The sequence below is a fragment of the Orycteropus afer genome, unplaced genomic scaffold (assembly GCF_000298275.1).
Source record: "Orycteropus afer afer isolate SDZICR_OR568_19922 unplaced genomic scaffold, OryAfe1.0 scaffold00008, whole genome shotgun sequence".
In the NCBI taxonomy this organism is placed as follows: Eukaryota; Metazoa; Chordata; class Mammalia; order Tubulidentata; family Orycteropodidae; genus Orycteropus; species Orycteropus afer.
The window spans coordinates 15,257,132-15,268,737 of NW_006921595.1; the positions used below are offsets into that span (position 1 = coordinate 15,257,132).

At 38.8% G+C, this 11,606-nt stretch overlaps 1 protein-coding gene across 1 annotated transcript in view; it reads right to left on the reverse strand.

The window, feature by feature from the left end:
• DNAH11 (dynein axonemal heavy chain 11) overlaps positions 1-11,606 on the reverse strand; it is a 455,361-nt gene that overhangs the window by 371,325 nt on the left and 72,430 nt on the right. Inside the window, 4 exon segments of the mRNA XM_007946592.1 lie at positions 3,998-4,220; positions 4,689-4,858; positions 4,948-5,202; positions 6,067-6,399. Of these exon segments, the coding sequence (XP_007944783.1) occupies positions 3,998-4,220; positions 4,689-4,858; positions 4,948-5,202; positions 6,067-6,399 (981 nt within the window).

Consider the following 11,606-nt stretch of genomic DNA (forward strand, 5'->3'; position numbering starts at 1 on the left):
GAGGAGTGGCTGGTGGGTTTGAACCGCCAGCCCTCTGGTTAGCAGGCAAGTGTCTTAGCCACTATGCTACCAGAGCTCCCCTAGAATTTATAGAAAACCCCAAAACCTTATTAAGAAAAAGACAAAAAATCCAATTAAAAAATGGGCAGAAGACATGAATAGACACTTCACCAAGGATGATATTCAGGTGGCCAACAAATATATGAAGAAATGCTCACAATTATTAACCATTAGAGAGATGCAAATCAAAACAACAAAGAGATACTATCTTGCCCTAGGACTAGTAGCAAAGTTCAATAAGACAGAAAGTAACAAATGCTGGCAAGGATGCGGAGAGATTGGGACTCTCATACACTGCTGGTGGGACAGTCAAATGATACAACCACTGTGGAAAGCAGTATGACAATTCCTTCAAAAGTTGGAAACAGAAATACCATTTGACCCAACCATTCCATTACTAGGTATATATCCTAAAGAAGTGAGAGCCAGGACAAGAACAGACATATGCACACCCATGTTCATCTCAGCACTATTTACAATAGCCAAAAGATGGAAACAACCTAGGTGTCCACCAACTGAGGAATGGATAACCAAACTATGGTACATACACAAATTGGAATATTATGCAACCTTAAAGAATAACCTAGAATCTGCAAAACACTGCATAACATGGATGAACTTGGAGGACTTTATGCTGAGTGTAATAATTCAATCACAGAAGGGCAAATATGGTATTAGTCCCTTATTGTAAAAGTCAAGGAAATGTTTATCTATGGAAGGAAATTTTCTTTGTTGGTTACGAGGGGTGGGAGGGGAGGGGAGGGAACACTGTTAGATAGGTAGAGACAAGTACTGATTTTGGTGAAGAGAAGGGCAATGTACCAAATGTAAGTGATGAATATGGCACTGAGGAAGAGGAAGACATAGAGAGGTACATGGGAGGTGCAGACAACAAAGATGAACCCTTTTGCACATACAGTACTGCATTGTCAGTAAAGGCAAACATGGGTATACAGGTGGATACATGGGTAGACAGGTTGAATTATTAGGTATGTCTATGCAGCAGAAAGTGTATCCAAGACCACGTGTAGGGTTGGCAGACAATGGTTCTACAAGTGTATTTGTATGCTCTGTAAAAATTCCCAGGTGTATAGTAGAGCTGACAAGGGACAAGGTTGTAATCACTGCTTGGTCACAGCCAGCGACCCAGAGGGAGCGAATAGTCGAACCTGTGGGCTCAGGACCATGGTTGCAGGAGACATCAAGCTCAATTGGCATCACATTCTACACAAAAACATTGTTCTACCTCCTACTTTGGCAAGTAGCAACTGGGATCTTAAAAGCTTGCAAGCTGCCATCTAGATGCAACGATGGGTCTCTCCTCATCCAGAGCTAAGAAGGATGAAGAAAACCAAAGATTCATGGAAACAATTAGTCCTATGCGATCCACAGCCTATATGACTATGAGACCACAAGAACTAGATGATGACTGGCTACCATTGTTAACCACTCGGAGGGGGCTCTATGTAGGAGATCCTGGATAGAGAGGGAGAACAATGTGTAACAAAACTCAAAAGCATTTGGTGGGGACCCAGGTTTGCTGGTCTGATAGAGCCTGGTGGAACCACTAAGACCATGGCCCCTAGCAGCCCTTCAGGTCTGGAATTGAACCCACACCTGTGGCTTCCAGCCAAACAAAAGACAGACAAATGAGGTGAACATTTATTTACCTGAGGTAGATACACTCCTTGGAGAGAACAATCATGGGAGAAAGAAGGGCTGTTTATACACAGGGAGACAGTTCAGGGGGCAGGAGTGCATGGAGTGACAGACACAGGGAAGAGCTAACTATTGGGAGAGGGAAGAGGTAACTATCAGGAAGAAGAGGGAGGGGAGGGGTAAATTGTAGTCAATGTCATGAGACAAAGTATATGTGAACTGCTTTATGGAAAGTGAATTTGCTCTGTAAACTTTCACCCAAATCACAATTTAAAAAAAAAAGAAAACAAAAACCCACATCTAAGTGTTTTTTAGCATAGAATCAAGCACAGATAAATTAGAATTTGGAAAATGTTATGACAGTTAATAGTAATGAAAAGGAAGCTGGCAGAACTATTACAAGCTGCATTAATTAAAATCAAATAATCACATCTAATTGACCTTGGATTTGGCAATGGTCTCATAAATATGATACCAAAAGCACAGGCAAAGGGAAAACACACAAATTGGACTTCATTAAAATTAAATTTTTTTGTGCATCAAAGGGCACTATCAAGAGAGTGAAAAGAAACACAAATAATGGAAGAAATATTTGCAAACAACGTATCTGATATGGGCTTGATTTGCAGAATATATGAAGAACTTCACAACTTGACAACCAATTTTAAAAAATGCAAAGGATTAGACATTTCTCCACAGAAAATTACAAAAGGCCAATAAACACATAAATATATGCTCACCACCAATATTAAGGACATGTCAATCAAAACAATGAGATATTACTTTATAGCTATTGTGATAATACTAATGAAGAAACAAACAAAAATAAGTGTTGACAAAGATTGGAGAAATTGGATCCCTACATTGCTGGTGGGAGTATGCAAAATAGTTTGGTTATTCTACAAAAAAGTAAGCACAAAATTACCACATAGCCCAGAAATTCTACTCCAAGGTGTATAGTGAAGGACTTGAATACAGGGACTCAAATACTTAAACACAAATATTCATAGCAGCACTAATCACAATAGCCAAAAGATAGAAACCCCAAATCTCCATCGATGGATGAATGGATAAACAAAATGTGGTATATTTGTACAATGGGAAAACATGGATAAATCTCAAAAATATTATGCCAAGTGAAAGAATCCATACACAGAAAGTCATATACTGTATGATTCTATTTATATAAAATATCTAGACTAAGTAAATTAATCAAGAGTCTGCTTCTGTAAAGATTAACAACCTTGGAAACCCTAGAGGGCAGTTCTACTCTGTCCTATAGGGTTGCTGTGAGTCTGAATTGACCTGATGGCAGTGGTTGTAGGCTTGGGTTTGATTTTTAAGGGGATAGAAATAAGAAGCAACTGCTTAATGGGTAAGGGATTTTCTTCTGGGTAATAAAAAATGTTTTGGAATTAATTACACAGCATCATGAATGTACTAAATGCCACTGAATTGTATACTTTAAAATGGTTACTTTTATATTATGTGAATTCACAATTAACCTCAATAAAAAATAAAAGAAAGAGGAGGAAGTGAACAATTGGAGATTGCAAGTATAGACAAAAAAAAAAAAAAAAAAGAGGTCTTGAGGTATAGTTTACCAAACAAGTAAGCTCTGAGAGTTTAAGTAACTTGTCAAGGTTGCCATGAGATGGACTTGTACAGTACTTAAAAAAATAAATAAATAAACTAAGTTCCACACTCTGATCCCTGAAAAAGAATATAATAAATAACTTTTGGTTAATGTGTCTACCGACCACATATGGAAGGTTAAATGTAAGCATGGGCTGTAAGCTGGTAGATGAAGAACATATATAAACTATCTGTGGAACTTCAATACAGGCATGGGATCAGATCCTCAACTCTAAGATCTTTGTTCATGGTTTTCAGTTATATTTTAAAAGATTTTGTTCTTCATTTGGCACACAGAAGCCACAAAGTCTTTTCAGGGCATGGAAACTGATGATAGCAAAGAGATTCTGTTTAGAGGCTATTGTACTAAAACACCTTCAAACAAGCAGGCAGTGTGGCATAGTGATTAAGTATGTTGGCATGAAACACACCTAGATGAGTATTGATTGGCAGTACTACTTTTGTGTCCTTGAGAAACTTATTAAATCTCTTTCAGCTTCAGATTCCTAGCCTGTAAAATGAAAACATTAGTGTCTACTGTAGAGGTTATTATAAAGACATAGTAAGTGTCTACATGTAAAGTGCTTGGTTAAAGGAGATACTTATTATATGGTAATTATTATTATTTCACCTCTACACTTACCTCCAGCTGAATATAGACTTGTTCAGGCATCTTCCGGCCATAGCTTTCCAAGAGTGTGATGGTTTCTTTTAGTGGTTCAAAGAGTTCATCAGTAGCTCTCTGTCGGCTTCTCACAGCCAGAAGGTGCCCCATGATGTCAACTAAACCATCATGATCATCTTCACTTAATTCTCTTTGAAGTTCTGCATCTGTCTCCTTTATAAATTCTTGTAGCTCATTCAGACTATTAAAGATATATATATATAGATATATATATATATGTATATACGTATATGTTTATGTATACGTTATATTAAAAAAAAAAAAAAAACTCACTGTCGTTGAGTCAATGTGATTCATAGTGACCCCTCCTCAGGTTTCTGAGGCAGTATCTCTACGAAAGTAGATTGCCCAATCTTCCTTCCGAGGAGTGGCTGGTAGGTTTGAACCACCAGCCCTTCTGGTTAGCAGTCAAATACTTTAGGGACTAGGCCACCAGAGCTCTTCATATATTATATACAGACACAAATTAAGCATATTAAAGCTTTCAGCATATAAGATTGATACTTATTTTCATTATGTACCTATTCAAACATTATTTGTTACCTCTATTATAAAACTGGCAATTCTAAACCTCTGAAACACCACAACTTTAAAAAACAATTAAGTATTAGAAACTAATGATTCCAAATACCAGAGTACAAAAGGCTACCTGTCAATGACAAATCTCAAAAGGTGCTCTTGAAACATCCAGCTCCATTTCTTGATAATGTTTAGCAAGCTCACTTTGAAAGGCTTCATGTCCACCTTGAACCAACTATCAAAGACTCTGAAGTCATCAAACTTGCTCATCTGAACATACAAAGCTTCATAAATATCAATCTATTATAGGAAAGAAAACAAACAAACAGTAACTATAACAACTTATTCCAAAGCCAACAACGACACCAAATGCTAAGGTTATTCCTTACCTGTTCTTTGAATTGTTCAATAGTCGGTGGTTGTTCAGGGATTTCTTCGTGTGTGTGAGCATCCATTTCTTCAGATGTTAAAATATGGCCATACAGGAGAAAATGCTTCATAAATTCAGCTCGCTCATCCACCCAGAGGTAAGCATAGGTCTCTAGAGTGTTTCTGAAATCTAAGACTTTTTTGATGACATCCGCCACTCTGTTCATTATCTCCTTCCTGACCTCTACCAGGCCTAACATGTTATCCATATCAACCTATAATGAGAGAAAAAAGCAGCACTTACTGAAACCTGCCTTGCTCTACCAATTATTTTGAAAAATAACATTATCTAGGCAATTGTTCATAAAGGAGATCTGATGGCTTGGGCTGCTAACCAAAAGGTTCTTGGTTCAAAGCCACTAGCCGCTCCATGGGAGAAAGATGAGGCAATTTGCTTCCATAAAGATTTACAGCTCTGGAAATACTATAGGGTCACTATAAGTCAAGAATTACTTCATGACAGTGGGGTTTTTCTTTTTCTTTCTTTCTTTTTTTTTTTTTAAGGCTTTGTTTGAGGGAAAAGTCCTTTGAACAAAATCAAAACAAAACATGATGTTGTTTTTTCCAACTTCTCCTTTCCTTATGCTCTCCTTTACCTCAATTTATTTTTTAATTAAAAACCAAACCAAACTCACTGCCGGCAAGTCAAACTTGACTCATAGTGACCTGTCCTTGGGTTTCTGAAGTGGTATCATAGGACAGTAGATTGCCCAACCTTCAACCTTCCTTTCAAGGAGTGGCTGGTACATGCGAACTGCCAGCCTTCTGGTCAGCAGTCAAATGCCTTAGGCACTATTTTTGAATAGTCAATATAAAAGCTAATACTTATTTACATGTGCAGATAGATAGAAACCAAAACTTAGTGGTTACCAGGGTGGGAAGGTGGGGGAAAGGAAGTATTACTGTGTAGGGGCACTGATTCACGTGAACGGTGGTAGAATAAATCAGAAAAGAACAGTAATAACGGTTGTACCACTTGAAGAATGTAATTAACATCACTGAATAATCCATGTAAAAATTGAATCAAATTGGCAAATGTTTCGGAAAAAAAAGATAATACCTATTTATGAGTAAAATACCTGATAATTTGCTATTTCCAGATGGGATGCTACTCGCTGCATCTGGGCAGACATTCTAAAAGTGTTGCATAGGATTTCTTCTACCAGATCATAGAAGCCATCACCAGCCTCTCTTTCTAAAGAAGGTTTAAACACAATCTCAGGGGGCATCAGAATCATTTGTGCTTGAAAAAACGGTGTAGATTTCAATTGTTTCTCTGTATTTATCAGAAAAAAATCCAAATCTTGCATTATAGCTTGAAAAAAGCCTTCTACCACGATGTCATCAATGAATTCTACATAAATCTTCCAGGTGTCCAGAGTAGGATTAGCTTTGAAGAGTCTCCTATTATCCTAGAAACAGAAATATTAACAGACAAGTATAAACAATATTGAGTAAAAAATGAAAGCTTTCCATTTAAATAGTTTGTTATACACAATATATGAATGTTCAAGTGCTAGGTTACAGAGCCTTAAGCTAGATGGCAAAGAGCTAAGCAGGACTTTAAAACCTCAAATTTAATTATGAAATAAATGCAAAGTCATTCTTTAAAGGAAAAACCAATATGAAGGTTACTATCTTTGGGCATTCCTACTTCCGTAGTGATATTGCCTCGGAAACCCAAAGAGGGGTCGCTATGAGTCGGGGCCAACTCGATGGCAAACAACAACAACAACAATCTTAAATACAGACAAGAAATATATTAGTTTTCAACACATTCTAGATACCCTCGACCTTGGCTATAGTTTCTGCTCTGTCTCTAACTGTATGTAGCCTTGACCTTTGCCTTCCAGGGCCTTGCCTGTAAATAAACCAGTCTTTCACAGAACACTAGAAACTGCTCTGGGATATCTGGAGATACCCAGATACCATGAAGTCAGGGAAGCACTACATATGCTACGTCACTCTTGGACACTCACAGTGTATCTACTGTATAAAAGTCTATTTAACTGGGTTTAACTCAATTGTTTCCAAATCTTATCAAGTATGCAGAATAATTTTTTGTAAACCCTAGTTTGGGAAACATTGGATTAGTGAAGTCTAAGCTCCCCTTAACCAAAAAGAAAACCAAACTCATTGCCATTGAGTCAATTCCAACTCATAGCGACCCTCTCTGGGTTTCCAAGGTGGTAAATCTTTATGGAAATAGAATGCCCCATCTTCCTTCTGCTGAGTGGCTGGTAGGTTTGAACCACCAACCTTCTGGTTAGCAGTCAAATGCCTTAGGCACTGCACCACCAGAGCTCCTTTTTAAGCTCCATTTAACTCCAACAAATATAATGTTCTTATGCCTCAGCCACATTTAAGAAGAGTGTGGGTAAAACAATGGATAAGTCAATGGAGCAGAGTGGGGCCAGACATGAAATGAGATGGGTTGGTCAACCCATCTCTACAGGTTGGGCAACATTGGGCTGGGCCTAGAGAAATAGAGATGAAAAAGTGAGATGGATAGCATAGTTGGTTTCAGAGAACACCTGGCTGATAAGGGCTACACAATCTATACAGGCCAGTGAGCAGAAAGTTCAAGGCAGAAACTAGCACCAAGAAATGGAGACATTGGAATGAGAGCTGATTATAAGGCTGACTATGCTCTCTGATTTATTATCCACTGTGGATCTATGAGTAATCTCCTACTGATTTCCTTGTCTACCTCCTCATTTCCCTGTGGCTTGTACTCAATAGAAAGACTTGAAGCACGGGCCTTGAGCTGCTATTTTCACTGAGAATAAAAGTCAACATCCTTCTAATGGCCTACCAATTCCCAGTGATATGCTTTTAGTCCCTTCTCAACTCTATCCCTACTACTATGTCCCTTGCTCATTCTGCTTTAGCCATGGCCTTCTAGCTAATTCTTGGACAGGCCATGTCCTTTTCTCAATCCAGAACACTCTGCTCCTGATATTCACATGACTAATCTCCTTCCTCTTTCAGGCCTCTGCACAAATACAGAGGCCTTCCCAACTACAATTTAAAATACCCCCATTGCCTATCCCATCCATCTGCTCTATGTTTTGCCATTGTTCTTATTAATAGCTGTTTTGGTTCTCTCGTGCCACTCTAACAGAAAATACCACAAATGGTATGGCTTTAACAGAAAGTGATTTCATTCTCTTACAGTTAAGGTGGCTAGAAGTCTTGATTCAAAGTCCCAGCTCGAGGGGCTGGGTAAAAGCTTCTCAACCTTGGGCTTCAGCTCTTCCTCTTGCTCCTGGTCCAGTGGAGCTGGAAGCATCTCTTCACTCAGGCAGCCGCTGGCTGCTGAGGCTGACAAAGCCAAGGTCAGCAAGTAAAATGGCACAGTCCCAAGATTACCAAGCAATATGGCAGGCCACTAGGTTCAAGTCCATAGACAGTCCCAAGTTCCGCAGAAAACATGGCAAGCTGCTGAATGAAGACTTGGCTACATGCAGGGTTCATAGATGCCAAAAAACTGCAGAGACCTTTCTCAAAGCACCTTCTTATATACTGGAAGCAGATGACAGCACTAAGGCAGCTACTCAGCCCACCGTGGAGTTGATTACCAATATTATCCTGGGGAATAACTACATCTAGCTGCCCAGCCATTCAAAACCAGGCCCAGCCAAATTGACACACAACTTAACTACTACACTAGCTGACATAGTATGTATTTGCCATTTTCTCCTACTTTCTTCCTTGACTAGGATGTAAGCATTACAAGACAAACTTTTTTGGGCTTTTTTGATAATGTATTTCTGCTTTTTTGTTGTTGTTGTTTTGCTTCATTTTCTGTTTTCTCAGCCAAAACAACAGCAGGAGCTGATTGTGGGACAGACCATCAACTGCTCATGTACAAGTTCATGTTGAAGCTGAAGACAATTAAAACAAGTCCATGAAAGCCAGAATATGATCTTTATTATATCCCTCCTGAATTTAGAGACCATCTAAAAAATAGATTTGAGGCACTGAACACCAATGACCAAAAACCAAGGGAATTGTGGGATGACATCAAGAACATCGTCCATGAAGAAAACAAAAGGTCATTAAAAAGACAGGAAAGGAAGAAAAAACCAAAATAGATGTCAGAAGAAATTCTGTAACTTGCCTTTGAATGTATACTATCTAAAATGGATGTAAGAATCGATAAAAGATAGGATAAAAGAATAAAAGAGCTGAACAGAAGATTTCAAAGAGCAGCTCAAGAAAACAAAGTCAATTATTATAATGAAATGTGAAAAGACATGGAGTTAGAAAACCAAAAGGGATGAACATGCTTGCAACTTCTCAAGCTAAAAGAACTAAAGAGAAAATTTAAGCCTCAAATTGCAATACTGAAAGATTCCATGGGCAATATGTTGTGTGATGTAGGAAACATCAAAAGAAGATGGATGCAATACACAGAGTCACTATATCAAAAAGATTTGGTAAATGATCATCCATTTCAGGAGGTGGCATATGATCAAGAATCAACGGTATTGAAGGAAGAAGTCAAAGCTGCACTAAAGGAACTGGTGACAAACAAAGCTCTGGGAACTGATAGAATACTCATTGAGATGTTTCAACAAACAGATTCCACTCTGCAGGGACTCACTCAACTATGCCAAGAGATTTGGAAGACATCTACCTGGCCAACTGACTGGAAAATATCCATATTTGTACCCATCCCAAATAAAGCTGATCCCACAGAATGTGGAAATTATCTAGCAATATCATTAATATCACATGCAAGGAAAATCTTACTGAAGATAATTCAAAAAATGGTTGCAGCAGTATATTGACAGTGAACTTCAGAAATGAAAGCTGGATTCAGAAGGGGACATGGAGTGAGGGATACTGTAGCTGATGTCAGATGGATCTTGGCTGAAAGCAAAGAATACCAGAAAGATGTTTACTTGTGTTTTATTGCCTACGCAAAGGCATTCCATTGTGTGGATTGTAACAAATTGTGGATAATATTGAGAACAATGGGAATTCCAGAATACTTAATTGCACTCATGAGCAACCTGTACACAGACCAGGAGGCTGTTGTTCAAACAGAACAAGGGGACATTGCATGGTTTAAAATCAGGAAGGGAGTGTGTCAGGGCTGTATCCTTTCACCATATTTATTCAATCTGTATGCTGAGCAAATAATCCGAGAAGGTGGACTATATGAAGAAGATTGGAGGAAGGCTCATTAACAACCTAAAATATGCAGATGATACAACTTTACTTGCTGAAAGTGAGGATGACTTGGAGCACTTACTGATGGAGATTAAAGACTACAGTCTGGAGGAACCTTAATGAACAGGCCCAGAGCAGTCTGCTGGATGAGAGAGACCCCAGCCATCTCAACTGCTGAAGCCCTGCAGATGAAGTCTTACATATGTGAGTGACTGAAGCCATCTTAAACAACCAAACCCCAGCCAAACCAGCCTATAAAGATAGGAAATATAACAAGTATTTTTTTATGCCACAAAGTTTTTGGGTGGTTTGTTATGCAGCAAAAGCTGATACACTGACCTAAAGTAATTGTCATAAAAATGCAACAACCTGGGTAAAATGGAGAAACAGTCAGACAAGCCACACAGACTCTCCTCAACAAAGAAAAGAGAAACCAATTGACAGAGATACAGAAGATAATCCTGGAGCCCTGAGCTTTGAAAGAAAGTACACAGAAGTGGATAAGGCTCCAACTATCGGAAAAACCTGAACCAAAATAGTGAGTACAGAGACAGTTGGAGCAGTAGACTATCAGGTACTCTGATGGGACCAACAGTCTAAATATTTTCAAGTGGTATTGGGACCTAAGAATTGACCTAAAGATTGGCCCTAGTCGTCAAGGGCTGCAGGGACGACTGCATTGGTGGCCTATGACTAGGAAGGGAAACAGCAAGGAGGAAGACAACCTGAGCTGTGGACTTTCCACTGTCCGGATGGCACAGCCATTTTGATTGTTTACACATGGCAGCCATTTTGAATGTTTACAAGAGGTGGCCATTTTGGATATTTAAAATGACCAAGGGTGAAGCCATTTTGAATGTTTACAAATGGCAGCCATTTTAGATATTTAAAGTGATTGAGGGCACAGCCATTTTTAATGTTCAAAAGCGATGGCCATTTGGGTATTTAAAGTGACTGAGGGCACAATCATTTTGAATCTTCACAAGTGGCAGCCATTTTGAATTTTCATTTGAATTCCAGGCACCTAAGAATAGGCTCTGTTTGCCAAGGATGGCAGGGACATACGAGAGGCTGACAACAGGAAAGGAGACAGGTGGTGAGTGTATTAAGTGCTGTCAACTAGCGAATAGAGGAGCACAGCATAGTACTCTGCTTATGTAGATAACATACAAAGAAAACGAAAATCATGGGCAAGTCCCTCCAACATACAATCGCCAATTAAATATAAACACAAAAACATCACAATGCATCGGAGACAATAGAGCATCACAGTCCACACAAAGAAGCAAGATAAAGCAGGAGAAACAAGAGACCAGGATACAGACCCAAAACACATCCCTGAGAAAGATGCAGCATTGGAACTCCCTGATAAGGAATTCAAAAGAATTATATTCAGGTATCTTCAACAGATTGAGAGGCAGATCAAGGAAAACACTGA